General features: G+C 43.1%; 1 protein-coding gene and 1 long non-coding RNA gene across 7 annotated transcripts in view; one reads left to right on the top strand and one right to left on the bottom strand.

The window, feature by feature from the left end:
* The window catches only part of LOC125074152 (talin-1), a 72,854-nt gene that overhangs the window by 39,177 nt on the left and 18,367 nt on the right, over positions 1-15,310 (top strand). For all 6 annotated transcript variants that reach the window (XM_047685387.1, XM_047685385.1, XM_047685388.1 and 3 more), the window contains exons 16-38: positions 1,095-1,214; positions 1,351-1,489; positions 1,576-1,656; positions 1,723-1,847; positions 1,925-2,026; positions 9,211-9,381; positions 9,615-9,816; positions 9,890-10,041; positions 10,118-10,237; positions 10,357-10,467; positions 10,551-10,640; positions 10,957-11,094; positions 11,297-11,415; positions 11,522-11,666; positions 11,739-11,935; positions 12,009-12,138; positions 12,230-12,354; positions 13,441-13,606; positions 13,692-13,784; positions 13,954-14,028; positions 14,214-14,376; positions 14,471-15,071; positions 15,148-15,291. In XM_047685387.1, coding sequence (XP_047541343.1) covers positions 1,095-1,214; positions 1,351-1,489; positions 1,576-1,656; positions 1,723-1,847; positions 1,925-2,026; positions 9,211-9,381; positions 9,615-9,816; positions 9,890-10,041; positions 10,118-10,237; positions 10,357-10,467; positions 10,551-10,640; positions 10,957-11,094; positions 11,297-11,415; positions 11,522-11,666; positions 11,739-11,935; positions 12,009-12,138; positions 12,230-12,354; positions 13,441-13,606; positions 13,692-13,784; positions 13,954-14,028; positions 14,214-14,376; positions 14,471-15,071; positions 15,148-15,291 — 3,509 coding nt within the window. The remainder of the gene's footprint in view (positions 1-1,094; positions 1,215-1,350; positions 1,490-1,575; positions 1,657-1,722; positions 1,848-1,924; positions 2,027-9,210; positions 9,382-9,614; positions 9,817-9,889; positions 10,042-10,117; positions 10,238-10,356; positions 10,468-10,550; positions 10,641-10,956; positions 11,095-11,296; positions 11,416-11,521; positions 11,667-11,738; positions 11,936-12,008; positions 12,139-12,229; positions 12,355-13,440; positions 13,607-13,691; positions 13,785-13,953; positions 14,029-14,213; positions 14,377-14,470; positions 15,072-15,147; positions 15,292-15,310) is intronic.
* LOC125074177 lies at positions 9,140-10,059 on the bottom strand. The gene is made up of 2 exons (XR_007120092.1): positions 9,662-10,059; positions 9,140-9,397 (listed from the first exon to the last, which is right to left on the bottom strand). It is a non-coding gene; the product is annotated as an uncharacterized LOC125074177 (long non-coding RNA).

Here is a 15,310-nt window from a genome sequence, read left to right as displayed (position 1 = left end):
AACGCACAATGTGTGTGCGAAAAAACATAAATGTACTCCTCATTCTCCGATTGGTCCTACGGCTTTACACGGGTTGATTTCCAAGTCACAGGAGGTTGATATTCTACAGACTATAAATTTTAATACTTACTTTACTAATGTTACTTGTTTCCGCTTTCACCCGAAGATATGAGAGCCAAATTATTTACTTAAAAGATTAAAGAAAAGATCACGTTCAAGATGAAAATTTTCATAAATTTACTATTGGCTCTAAATTTAGATATTTAACAATTTGGATTGAAATGTGAATATATGTTTTTTTTTGTGTGTGTATATAATCGTTCATTTTGCTTATATTATAAATATTATATTCATTTACCATATATAAATAATTACTAACATTATTATGTAATTTTGAACATATTTAAGTATATAAATATACATATAAACATTATAACATTTTAATCTACCTAATTTATTATTTCATATGTCTATGTAAACGGTACTTTTGTAGACATTTAGATAAAATTGTCTTTTTAATCTGTTGATATATCTATCTCGTTCGCTCACATTTACAATGCGCGCTATTTGTTTCTACTTGATACAACATAACTTCCAAATTTATATTATATATTGTATGTTTTCATAATCGTTCGTTAATATAAATTTTTTTTATTACGTGTATTTTATTATTTGTTTAACAAATGTGTCATTTATGTCTATTATTGTTTCACGCTTGATCACGGACGATGCAGTCTACGTTCTTGGTTCTGTAGGTACCTAACACAAGTAATATATTACATATAGCATTACTAACATACTTTGAATTATCACACTTATTATATTAAATTATAACACAAGAAAATTTTTGATACAGGAAATGTGTGTTGTATTTTTGTTTTGGGGATTGTTGTGGGTCAAACATGCCTTTTTTAAAGTAATTTTACACCCCTAGGTATTTAGGGGTGGGGGTAAATGAGACCTGCGACTTTTACGTCACTAAGTGGGCCATATGTCGTTTAGAAATTTTTTCACGGAAGTTATACGATAAAGGCAAAATTTGTTTTACATCTCGTTCAGTAACTCAGCTACAATAATCGAAAATATATTTTCAGACGACCCAAATCCAACAAACGAAGGTCACGTCGATACTGACTGAGCCCCAGCGGGCGCTGCTGTCCACCATCACCAGTGGCAAGGAAATCATCAAGCAGACCGAGGAGGGACTCACCAGGGTCAGTATCAGTATAACAGGGTAGTATATAGTAGTAAAAATCTCAGTTGCCTCTCTCTTTCATCATACACGATCCCCAGTATCGAAGTCTAATCGAGCAAACATCTCTGAGCCTAACGAAACGTATCTGGTCGCAGGCGTCGCTGCCGGCGCTGGGGCAGGACGCCGGCTCCGTGAAGTGGAAGCGCGTGAAGCTGGACAACAGCAAGCAGGTGGTCACCTCGCACATCGCCGCCATGAACGCCGCCACCGCGCAGGTCGTCACGCTCACCGCCGGTAGGCCCGCCGCCCCCCACGCACGCACGCCCCGTAACGCGCCCCACAGACGGCCAGACGGACCTACAGTCGACGTTCACTTTCAGGTCCCACGGAGGAGGTGGACCACACGGCGGTGGGCGCGGCCATCACGACCATCACGACGAACCTCCCGGAGATGACCAAGGGTGAGTGAGTGACGCGTGGCCTCGTCCCCCCGCGCGCCGAGGCTGCAACGTGGTGTCGTGTTGCAGGCGTGCAGCTGATCGCGGCGCTGCTGGAGGACGCGCCGGACGGCGAGCGCCTGCTGGACGCCACGCGCGCGCTGTGCTGCGCCTTCTCCGACCTGCTGCGCGCCGCCGAGCCGCACGCCAAGGAGGTGAGCGCAGAGCCCCGCCCCAACCCAAGCCCTCCACCCCCCACCGCCCACGTCTCACCCGTGTCGTGTCTGTGCAGCCGCGCCAGAGCCTGCTCAACGCGGCGTCGCGCGTCGGCGAGGCGTCGACCAGCGTGCTGCACACCATCGGGGAGGAGACCGACGAGGACAAGGAGACGCAGGTAACCGGCCGCGGCCGAGGGGGGGGCGAGCTCTACGACGACGACGGCATCTACGAGGACGTCGACACGGGCGCCGTCTGGGGCAAGGCGCTCGACGTCATCCAGGAGGAGACGGATAGCGAGTACTACAGGGGTCTGGAGTACTGCAATGCCATCCCATCCTCGAACGTGGTCGCGACCTCCCGCGACTCGAGGTCCGACCGAAACGGCGATTACGAGGACATACTGACGACCTGTAAGGGCTACCTGGACGAGGACCGCAGGCCGGACGCGGCCGCTTCCGAGACCGATCTCGAGTTGTACCCGAAATCGATATCTGGTAAAATTTTCAATTTCAAAAATGACTTCTCCCATCACGACTACGCGAACGTAGACTTCGATAGGTCCAACATAAACCTCGACAGGCGAACGAAAAACGAAAGGTTACGGCAGCAGTTCTTCCTCTCGAATAGCGACGACAAGCCGAACGTTAACGATAAATTCAGTAGCTACGCCGATAAAAACGTCATCAACGACAAGTTCAATCGTATCAACGATAAAAAAATCGAGTGTCACAGTATTAGGAACGACGTCACGAAGGCGGGGCCGGACGTCAAAGTGTCGGGCGCTCTGAACATGAAGTTGCTCGACCTCGACGAGTACAATCGGGTCCTGACCACGACCGAGACGTTCGCGCAGACGGCCGAAGCCAGTTTCACGAAAAAAGAATTGAATATCAAAAGGGACGATCTCGAAAGTTTCGTCAAACGCAGCGAAAAGTATTACACGAGCGAACACAGGGACCGGCAGACTAAAGTGCATTTGAATAACGAGACCGACCCCCCCAAGGGCCAGACCGAGATACGAATTGTCTATAATCCGACCTTCTTCGCCAGTGGGATCGACTCGAAGGGTGTGTGTCGTTTCTGTAGCAAACACTGTCCGAGGAGAGCTCCAAAGTGTTGCTCGGAATGCGTTTGCCTCGACTTGGAGCTCAGAGATATCTGGAACGAAAATTGGCTGAACATTTTATTGATATTAACTTTTCTCTTCGTTGTGATAGCGATGTTCGTTCAGTGGTTTCTGAGAAAAGTCGGCTGCGACGATGAGACGAATACGTGCTTTCAAATGACTTCTTGATATAACAAAGTCTTCGTAGTATCTTGTCCATTTTTTAATCAATAGTAGAAAATATCAGACTGAGCTATTGAATTGCAGTCGTAAAACATATGAGCCAATTATTGAACAACACTAGTTAAATTCCTGATATATAAATACATAAAATTCCCCCTTGTCGAGTCAATAGTATATTTAGAGCGAGTGATGCCCCGACACGCAGCTACTTATGTGATATATAACCGAAACGTGCTGTATCGTCTATTGTTTTTTTACGTTGGTTTAGGAAATTTTACAAAAAAAAACGTCTCCTTTATTAGTCAGATTGTTTTGCCATAAAGTCTACCAGACAAACAAAATAAATCTTTTTACTATTTATAATACTAGTAAGTGCACAGTTAAAAATATATTGAATGATATACTTCAACTTATAATTATATATTAAATATTTATGTTTAAATACGTAACTGATAAAGGTTTCTTATAGAATTTTATAATCTACTTTATGATTTAAGACGCGCACGAGTTAACGATCTAATATTTAATACTAGATAATACAAATATTTCACGAAACGTACAATTCTTTCCCCAAACAGAATACTTCTTATTGTTAGTACTCACAGATTTTAAGATGTCTTTCTCGAATTATCGTATAATACTGGATGAAGGAGGTAAAATATTTGATACCCGTTTGATTATTAGTCAATCATAGTTACGTTCCTAAGTCCGTTTAATATAACTGTCTAATCCACGTTTACAATTCGTTATAAAAATAATAGTATCTTACTACCCGTTATTCGTAACCCCCTGATCCGTCAGTCGCAAGCCAATGGTTAACTTGCGAACTAATATCGTAAACATTTCAAGAGTCAAAATATTTACTGTAATTTTTATACAACAAATATATTTTATTTAACATTTTAATGAATTTATTTTTGATATCAATGATTATATATTATTAATAATATCAATAAGTGGGTGCGGGATTAGATCTTTATTAATTATCGTCTAGTTTCTGATTAGTGGATTAAAGGGGATTGATTTCAAATAGTTTTAAAGACACTCAACATATATAAATCACAACACCATATCAAATTGCTGCTATGATTACAATACAGTCAAATTAAATCAATTTTATTCAAGTAAACTTCAAAATGAAGCGTTTTTGAATCGTCGATATTTAAATACTACAACCGTCTCGGAAAGTAGATTCCAGCGAGAAGAAACGGAAAGAAACTCGCATAGTTGCTCTTTTCAAATAAAAAAATTACAATAAGCTGTTTTTTTAAAATAATGATTGTCCTGTGATGGAGCCCGAGCCTATATCCAGGCGTTTTTTTTTTCTAAAAAGTATTCTTTTAATTAAAAATAAGATACAATCTACACACATACAATATAATCTTGCAGCTATAATTGATAAATAAAGTCAGACTTACCAATCTAAGTAAATACTGAACGCTCATTGGTCGGCTATCGCGTCATCTCCTGCCAATCATATCGACCAATATCCATGACGTTGATGATAAGTTACCAAATAGGTTTTTCTAACGAGTACCGTCTCGTATCGTGTAGTGATTGTTTTAAAAACTAATTCATACACAGCGCTCGTAGTTACGTCCAATGGTTTGATGTGAAATCATTTACAACGGATTAAAAATTTAAAACTAGACTACGTAATATGACTTTGATAGAACGATAGGTGAGAATAAAATGGCACACGTTTATGTCGACGAAAATAATGACTATTTAAATAAGTAATATGATAGTCGATCCGTCCTTTTTGTATCGATAATATCTTCTATTTAATACCACTATAATAAAACGGTAGCAATATCGTGTCTGTTTATCCAAGGTAAATAGTCCGTGAACGTCCCCTCTCAGGTAGATAATTAGACCTTGTATCACCATACTATTTAAATACGGATTATTGGATACATCTGTATCGATATAGTACAGTAACATCCTGTAAATGTACCACTGTAAGCTAAGGACTTATCCTCTCTGAGACGGTTTGGAGCTTATGCCAAAACGCAGCTACAATGCGGTTCCTCACGATATTTTCCTTCACCGTCGAGCATGAGATGAATTAAAAAACACAAATTAAGTACATGAAAATTAATCGGTGCTTACACGAGATGCACACGTTCTAACCACAGAGCTATCTAGGCCAGCTCAACATATATATATGTATGTATATAAATAATACCTAATCGATTTCCACTTGTGCAATTATATCCCTTCACCTATCGAGATGTTAATGTTTCAATATAACAATCTTATTATTATAAATAACAGTTAAGCTAAATGTATTTTATGTAAATATGATGTCCTTGTGGAATCGTTCATTCCAGTAATGTGTGTTTTGACTTTCACGTTTGCAGTGTCATTATGTTAGGAGACCTATCAAACTTGCCGTCATTTTCCTTGTAACTATTCGGTTTTCGTGAATTTACTCGGCTAAAATTCGTAAAGGACTAAATGTCCGTTCTCCAATTCGGGATATTCATGCGTTAGAATTTAATCTCGGGATGATATCCGTCACCATCGTGCATGAGATGTTTTAAATTTGTCGGATTTGAACCCGCTGTCTTTGGTTAAGATTGAAGTGCTGTCACGACTCTCATTATTCGGCTAAATGTTCTTAAAGAAAATTATCATAAAGACTAAAGCATTAGGAAAAAGACTGCAATTTTAATATATTATTTTTTTTTGTGTTTGATCGACATTTGTTATAAACATTATTGATCATATAATTTTTGTTTGTTAAGCACAATATTCTCGCTAATAATTGTTACAAGTGTCGATCGTAGTGATATTTTTATTTTCATTGTGTTTGTTTTGTAATTTTTTAAACGTCCATAATAATAAGTTGATACTAGATCTAGTCGTAATATTTTTACAATTGGCATTTAGTTTTAAAAGTCTGACCAGAATATATTGACTTAATATTAATAATAATAATAATTATTGATTAAATAACACACGCGAGTTCCTAATATTGTTTATTTGAAAGTTTTCGAATTAATATCTGGTCATTTTTAAAAAAATATTATAAAATTTTTGTTTCTTTTTATTCCACATGCTCCACTGGTTTCTTCTCCTGGTGTTCTACCCATTAACTAATATTATTAAATTCATAAATATTGTACCGTTTAATATTACCATAAACGGGCGAAAAGGTCCTCGCCCTCCTACTAATAGGAGAACCCAATAGGAGCATGTGGAAACGGTTTATTTCTAGACAGATAACGATGTTATAGAAGCAAGCTTTCTTTGGTCCAATACAACGTTTGAACATGTAACGTTACTGGTGCCAAGATGTTTTACACGTGCACGTGAATTGCACGCTCTATATTTTTTATTTATTGTTTTTGGTTGTTGGGTTCCATTTTAATAGTTAATATAGATATTATTTTTAGGTCATTGACACAACAATGTTTAACAACGAAACTCTATAATGTTTTTTTTTTTTAGTAATTGTTTTGTTGAGCAATTTTTGTGTTGATGACGTATATTTTTTGTTACAATGTCTCGATGTATCTATTTCATGGTTTTAATGCTTGTTTTTGTAATTTACGATATTTTCATCACAATTTTTTTTTTATGTTGTTGTATTACTTTTATTTGGGATGAATTTGTTCTTTATGTATTAATTTAAGATATATTTTTTCAAGAATCTCATTCGATTAATATGTTTGAATAAATCAAGTTTATCCCAAATAATTCTGTTCGATGGATTTTGTACCAATCAAACAAAACAGTAACTAATATTGACATATCTATTGAATTTTGTGTTCCAAACTCTAAAAAAATACTATAAAAAGTGTTGGAATGTTATAAATAGATCATGTCAAAAAAATCCCTTCGAATATGTCATTGTACTTGCCTCGATCATAGAAATTATATAAGAGATGGCGCCACCTTCGATATTGTCATATCAACAATTTGGACGGCAGGCAGTTGTAGCATCATCGGCAAACAATTTAAGACGATGCCCGTTTGATGTACATTCCAATGGCATGCGGAGTTAAGATATACAAACATCCGGTTTAAATATTCTAGATAACAATTTCGCCGTCATTCAAAATGCATTTTTTTTCGCGAATCCATTGTGAAGGCCGAATACCACAGATGTTTTACATATCGACCAATGATATCATGTCAATTCAAGGTCATAGCTGTTTGTATATCTTTACTCCTCATGCCATTGGAATATACTATAAGTACAGAACTGCTTTGTTAACATTTTTGATATTACACATTCTAAATCCTATAACAATGTAACTTAATAACATTTGGTGAAAGAAATTACATTTTATGAAATTATGAAGGCTAACAATAACGTTACTAAATATATTATTAAATCAATTAAATTATTTAAAAGTAATATTCGACTCGACATTCAAAATTTACAATATAAGTTAGCCCGCAAAGCATATTTGTATATTTCCATACTTATGTCATTAATTCATTTGGTACAATCATGTGCAAAAATCACACTCAAATAATCATCGAGCACATTTTTTTTTCTTTAATATTATTGGTTTATATTTTACTTAAATTTTTGTAACTGGATGTACCATAACTATTCCGGTTTCGGCTCTTGCCATAATACGCCATATTTTATTTTTGTTAATACATTTGCTTTTATTAAATACTTGGGTTTTTATTTACGACTAACTGTCCGAAAAAGTGAATGTAATGACAAAAATAATTATATACTAACACTAATACACCCTGTATATAACTCGATAATAACTACAGCAGATAATGACGTCACATCTCAGAATCGCTGATGTCAGATAATATACCGATGTAATAAGGTTATAAGTGCCAGACGAGATATTCTATTGAAGAATAAAAATACTACAAATATAAGTCAGATAATGTATAAGATGTAACTTAAAACTCGGTAAATACGTCTATTTTTATTGATATTTACTCACGAAGGAAACTTAACAAATAGAATGATGTTTGTATTGTTTTGCTGTCGTTACTCTTAGTAACTCGAACTAAAACATATTGTAAGCGGTTGTCACTCGCTCGCATGAATGCACGCCGATTATAATTTAACGTGGAGCGCCTTCATGAGTGAATGGACATATAATGAGACTTCAACGAGCTCTTAAAAATATATGTCATAAAATGTCGAAATGAGTGGTGACAACGGAGGTTAGGTTAGGAAAGAGATAGTAGGACTATGATGTTATGATGATGTGCGGAGAAGAATCTTGAGATTATGATCAAAGATTTATTGAAGAGAACTACTTTTAGACGAGCCTATTAAAAAAATAAAAGCTCATGTCAATAATACATTGATAAACAAGGCATATTCAATACAAGATTATATTAAAGATAAAAACACGTGGACTTATTTGTTGATTTCTAGGCACGATATATGTATTTAATTGTACTTTACTGACACACTCTGTATTTAAAATGTTGGTGAAGAGTAATTACTGGGTTACTTGCCGGTTCTTCCCGGTAGAGTCTACTTACAGAACCTGTAGCTTTACATTTAATTTAACACTGTATCATGACAATTCAAATGCCTTTATGAGCATTAAAAACTCAGCTGTGTTGCCAAACATTTTTATAATAAAACTAAGTCTCTGATGACATAGAGAGTAATATCTTTTGATTTAATGGATTTTGTTTTATTAAGTACACAAATCTTTGTAATTTACTAAAAATTAATTAATATAAAATTTAAATCTATTTGAGTAGACTTCTATTAAGTACTTTTGAACTATGTTACAAGCATGTTAATGCAGAGCTATGGACGGTTCAAAATGTAGATTCTAACAAGATATATTTACGTCCAATTATGACCTTCATACGACATAGATTACTGCTTAAAATCGTTTGGTCTTTTTGTGCCGTTCCTGCAGAATTATGGCAAGTGTGTAACTATCGATGGGATCGTCATTGACCGTTATTATTTGAAATGAAAATTTATCGGATAACGAATCGTGTTGGGTTCGTGTAAAACGCGACAAAATTACGTTAAAATAATTCGGATTTAATTATGCGATGAAGAAGAATAAATATGTTATAGATAACATAAACGCACCTATCTGTCCAATCAGGACATCCTGCTATCCTTGGCCAAGGCGGTCGCCAACACCACCGCGGCTTTGGTCCTGAAGGCGAAGAACGTGGCTGCTCTTTGCAAGGACGAGCAGCCGCTGCAAAACAGCATCATCGCCGCCGCCACGCACTGCGCGCTCGCCACCAGCCAGCTCGTCGCCTGCGCGAAGGTACGCCCGTAATACACTTCGATAACTATATCGCTCTAAACAAGGGCGACGCTTATAATGTTCCATTAAATATATTCAAAATTGACTATTGAGCGTTTTCAACATTGAGATTTTAAAGGTTATACAAAGTTATGTTCACTTATAAAGCTATGTAAAAATGGTTGTATTGAAATTAAAGTATATAAAGCTATACATCGGTAATGAGTTCAAAATAATTTATGTGTAAAAATCAGGTGGTAGCGCCGACTCTTCACAACCCGGCCTGCAGGGAGCAGCTCACCAGCGCGGCTCGGCAAGTGGCCCAGGCGGTGGAGAAGCTGGTGACGGCGTGCCAGCAGGCCCCGGAGTCCGCGGGCCCCGGAGTGGAGCAGCTGACGGCGGCCGCGCAGCGGGTGTCCGAGGAGCTCGAGAGGCTCCTGGCGCACTGCGACCTAGGTGAGACCCCGGCCGACCCCGGCCGACCGCCCCGGCGACCGCGCGAGCCCCCCTAACGGCCCCGTGCCCGCAGACCGGCGCGCGCAGGCCACGGTGCTGGAGCAGGCCGTGGAGAGCGTGGTGAGCGCCAGCGAGCGCGTGGCCGACGCGCCCGACGCGCCCGAGATGGTGCGCCGCGCGCGCCTGCTGGGCCACGCCACCGCGCGCCTCATCGCCGACATCAAGGTACCGCCGGCTGTTTAAGCGTCTAGGGGAGCTATCGGGAAATTTGCTTGTATTATGTATCCTCATCTGCTCGTAGACGGAGGCCGAGAAGCAGCCTTCGGACACCCAGTGCAAGCTGCTGGCTGCCGCCAAGCTGCTGGCCGACGCCACCACCCGCATGGTGGAGGCGGCGCGGCTCTGCGCCTCCTCCCCACAGGTACCGTTTATACGCATGAATACTATTTATGTATATCTTTAATATGTATTCTTTTTAATAAGACTCAAATCGAACTTTATCTGGTAGTTATATATTACAAATATTATTGTTGTAAACAGGATCGCGAGAAGCAGGAGGCGCTCCGTCGCGCCGCCAAGGAGCTGCATTTCATAACCGTCGACTACGCACAGGGACAGGACATCGTCAGCTCGCAGCTCGCGCGGCTTACTGTGCGTGCCGCCGACCACCTCACCGCCGTAGCAGATGATACATTAAATATCGAAATTATTTTAACAAACTATCGATATTACAGGAGAGCGCCCGCCAAGCGACGTCGAGCGCCACGCAGCTGATCACGTCGGCGCAGAATGCGACGCAGTACAACACCAACAAGTACTCGCAGGTACGTGCGCAATAGTCGACGTACATGACCGAAACACTTTAGCACGAGTAGCAAAAAAACTTCAATTAATGTTTGTTACAGATTTGATTGACTAATTTTATTGTTTTGACGTATTTAAATTTAATTATAAAAGTATAGAAGAGACTCTTAAATTGTGTGGAAGATGTTATAGACGGCCAGTGTGTGTACAAGTAGGCGCAATACTTCATCTTCTTCTTCATCTCTCTCATGAGAGAGATGAGGTCCATCCGACATGTCCAATGAGAGTGTTTAGGTGGCATTTTTCGAGCTACTATTAAAACGTGCCGTTCCGCAGGAGAGCCTGCTGTCGGAGTGCGGCGTGCTGGGCGAGCAGGTCCCGCGCGTGACGCAGGCGGTGCGCAGCGCGGTGGCGCGGCCCGGCGAGCCCGCCGCGCACCTCGACCTCATCACCGCCGCCGAGACCTTCCTGCAGGTGCGCTTATTATTTTATTATCTAATAATCTAATCATATTATTTAATATATTTATAATTTTAAAATATTTAAAATGTCGTGACGTCATAATATAAATGTTCATATAATGATGAAAACTATCGAAAGAATCTATTTAATTTTGCACGAAACTCGATCGGTTAGTAATAGTCCATATTAAAAAATATCACTCTTTCCTCGACAGCCGAGTGGTCACGTGATACAGGCGGCGCGTGGAGTTCTGCCCACCATCAACGACGTCCCAACCGCCAAGCAGCTGGCCGACACCACTCACCAGTTCACCACCAGCTGTGCCGACCTCAGGTGACGATTCGCTCACACGTCATATGCTACAAATATTTTGCTCATAACAAACAACGAGGGCGACACGTTAAAAGCACGAGTACAAACACGCGAGTGACATCACCAGGTCGGCCGTGAGTCGCGCCCGCGTGTCGTGCAAGGGGCTGGAGCTGGACGCGGCGGCCGAGATCATCCGCAGCCTGCAGGCCGAGCTCGACGAGCTGGAGGAGGCGGCGCGCGCGCTGGAGCTGCGCCCGCTGCCCGGACAGACGGTACGCACGCACCCCCCACCCCCCGGCCTCGGCGCACGTAGCCCGGACCCGTAACGATGTGTCGGCGCGCAGGCGGAGTGGGCGTACAGCGGGCTGCAGAGTGCGGGGCGCAGCGCGGCGTCGGCGTCGGCGCAGCTGGCGGGCAGCGCGCGGCTCGGGGAGGGCGCGGCCTGCGCGCGGGCCGCCGCCGACCTGGCCGGCGCGCTGCGGGACTTCGCCCCCCCGCTGCGCGCCGCGCTCGCCGTGGCGCCGCAGCACAACCGGCACCGGTAACGCACTCGACGTCGCTCGCTTTTATTAGATGTGATCGTACTCCTCTACGGTATATACTTTATCCTCCAGAGTGATAACATCCGGTCGACAAGTCCTGCACTCGTCTCTGACCCTCGTGGAGACTGTGAAGCACCAGCTGGCCAGCTCCGAGGAAGTTGACACTTCCAGAATAATGGCTATCGCTAAAGATGTCTCTCAGGTCCGAACTCTCAACATTTTTTTAACATCTTCATGCAGTTAATTTTTTTAGATGGAAAGTCAACATAGTAAAATGTATTCATATATCCCAGGGCATAGAACAAACCATTGAGTCGGTACCGTCGCACGCGGAGCTGGACGCCGCCATGGAGAGCATCAACCAGACCCTGGACATACTCGACATGGGCGAGTTCCCGCTCACGGACAAGAGCTACGGGTAACTACAACTACATCTATATATTATTACGTGAAACGAAACACTTTAAAGCTTTTCACGATATTTACGCGTACGGAAGAGTATGAAAATTGCCACAGTTAAAATTTATTATATGCATTAGAAATACTTTAAATTAACATGCGTTTGTCGCACACACATTTAATATAAACATTCATAGTTTACCAATGACGCTTTTTTTTTACATTATTTTTGTTTTATTATAATAATGTCACGTTTTTCTTTAATTACGGTCGAAATTCGTCTCATGAGCGACCCGTTAATATATATAAAGCTAATTCTTTATTAAGGGAAATTATTTATCACGAGTATTTTTTAATAACATCTATAAAAATCTAATTTTATATCATAAAACTAGACAAGAAACACAACTAAATGAAATGATCTATTAATATCTTAATTTACATAGTTAGGTAATGAATAACACGCGTAAGTCACAGGCATCGCGACAAAAATTGTATCTGTTCGTTAATCCAGATTGTTAGTACGTTAATTAATTTGTTATTTGGAGAAAAGGGTAAAGATAAACAAACCTTAGATTTATATATACCACGCGATTTGCACTACAAACTGTTCTTGATTAATATAATATGTCTTTATTTATAATACAACACTACACCACTTACTATACTTATTTCTACTTTAATTTGACCTCCAAAGTTCCGATAGCCACTTTGCCGACATTCATAATGCCATTTTATCGCGAATCCATAACGTACACCATAGATTATTCAAAAATTCGACCGATGACATCGCGTCATTTGAATGCAAATGTTGCCTATTTGCCTTCATCTCCGCTAATGGCTTTATTGCAGTTATATCATTAATCGCTTAGTATATAGTTTAAGTGATTTGTGCATTAAATGTGAATTAGTGCTTTTTTAATTAAATTCCAATCATGCTTTCTTGTCACTATTGTTTCGTTATACGTAAATTATTCTTTTCAGTCTGCTAACGATCGCATAAGCGGTTTCTTTTTCGTTGAATATAAAAAGATAATGTGAGGTTCTTAATGTAAACTTAGTAGTAGTATCGTAACATTTACCTAATTGTGGTGGTGGTTGTCAGCACGCTGCAAACCGAGCTGAACGGAGCGGCGGCGGGGCTGAGCGGCGCGGCGGCGGACGTGGCGTCGGCCGCGGAGGGGGGCGCGCTGGCGCCGGCCGCCGAGCACTTCCAGCACGCCTTCGACCGCCTGGCCGCCGTCTGCCTCGACATGGCCGGCCAGACCGAGGTACGAGCCGCATCTTATCTGCATTATACGTCTTATTCATTGACAAAGGTCTAACACGCTTATCCCTCGATATTTATGTTCGCAGGAAACGGAGAGTCGGACGCAGATGGTCAGCTCGCTTAAGACGGTCACCATCAACTCGTCCAAGCTCCTCGGCACCGCTAAATCAGTCAGTCAGGTCGGTTTATCTTATTCCATATATTTTCTTCTATTTCCTTGAATATTATTTGGCTATCTCTTAAGCAACAACAAAACTCGCGATAAAATGTCTTGTTCTAAAAATAAAAAATCAGCGCGAAGCCCAATTGTGATTTAATTGAATGATAATCGTTCCGTTTCGATAACAGGATTTGACCCGACCGAATGCGAAGAACCAGCTGACGGACGCGGCGCGCGCAGTCACTGAGAGCATCAACCACCTTGTGAGTAAATAATTATGATATAAGAACTCTTGCGATACCTCGTAGGAACAATCCGTTCTAAGAGGTAATTTGTCCAGTAGCTCCATAAAGTCGATGTCGTAAGAATATCAGTTTATATTGGTCCTTCGAGCCGGATGTACCTTCGAGTGAAGTCGACGGGGTGGTCATAGTTGTCGTGCTCACAGGTGGACGTGTGTACCGAGGCGGCGCCGGGACAGAAGGAGTGCGCCGCCGCCATCCGCAGCATGGAGAGCTGTCGTCCACTGCTAACTGCGCCCTCGCAGCCGCTCAGCGAGCTCGGGTACTTCGCCTGCCTCGACGCAGTCGTCGATCAGAGCAAGCTGCTGAGTGCGTAGTCCCGTAGTATAAATATTATCTCAATTTTTTTTCTGTTAATACATCTATGGAAAGTGAGACAAAACTACAAGGCGGTCGTTCTCAGGCGAGGGCATGTCGGGCATGGCGAGCGCGGTCAAGAAGGCGGAGGCCGAGCCGTTCGCGCGCAGCGTGGCCGCCGTGGCGTCCGCCGTGCACGGGCTGGTGGAGTGCGTCGCGCAGGCCGCCTACCTGGTGGCGGCGTCCGACGAGACGTCGACGGCGGGCCGCGCCGGGCTGGTGGACCGCGCGCAGTTCGCGCGCGCCGCGCAGGCCATCGAGCAGGCCTGCGCCACGCTGGCCGAGCCCTCGGCCGAGCAGCCGCGCGTCATGGCGGCGGCCACGGCCGTGGCGCACCACACCAGCGCGCTGTGCAACGCGTGCCGCACCGCGTCCGCGCGCTGCGCCGAGCCGCGCGGCCGCCGCCACTTCGTGCAGGTGGCCAAGGACGTGGCCGAGTGCACGGCCGCGCTCGTCAAGGGCATCAAGGCGCTGGACGCCGACTGGAGCGACCGCAACCGCGCGCGCTGCGCCGCCGCCACGGGCCCCGTGCTGGACGCCGTGCGCAGCCTGCGCCAGTTCGCCGACAGCCCCGAGTTCGCCGCCGTGCCCGCGCGCCTCTCGCACAGCGCGCGCGAGCGCCAGCAGCCCGTGCTGGCCTGCGGACGGTACGCGGCGCCCACCCCCGCACCCTGTCCCCCCCCCCCCGCACGCAGCCGCCGACTGACCCGTGCCTTCCCGCAGCGACATCATCACGTACTCGTGCGCGATGGTGGAGGCGGCGCGCGCGCTGGCGCTGAGCCCGGCCGAGCGCACGCAGTGGCACGCGCTGGCGGCGCACAGCAAGTCCGTCTCCGACACCGTCAAGAACCTCGTCTCCGGGATACGGTAAGCCTCTCCTTCCGTT

Source organism: Vanessa atalanta, chromosome 27 (genome assembly GCF_905147765.1).
Source record: "Vanessa atalanta chromosome 27, ilVanAtal1.2, whole genome shotgun sequence".
NCBI lineage: Eukaryota > Metazoa > Arthropoda > Insecta > Lepidoptera > Nymphalidae > Vanessa > Vanessa atalanta.
The sequence above is the reverse complement of the archived record's forward strand: the minus strand, read 5'-3'. Positions and strand labels throughout refer to the sequence as shown.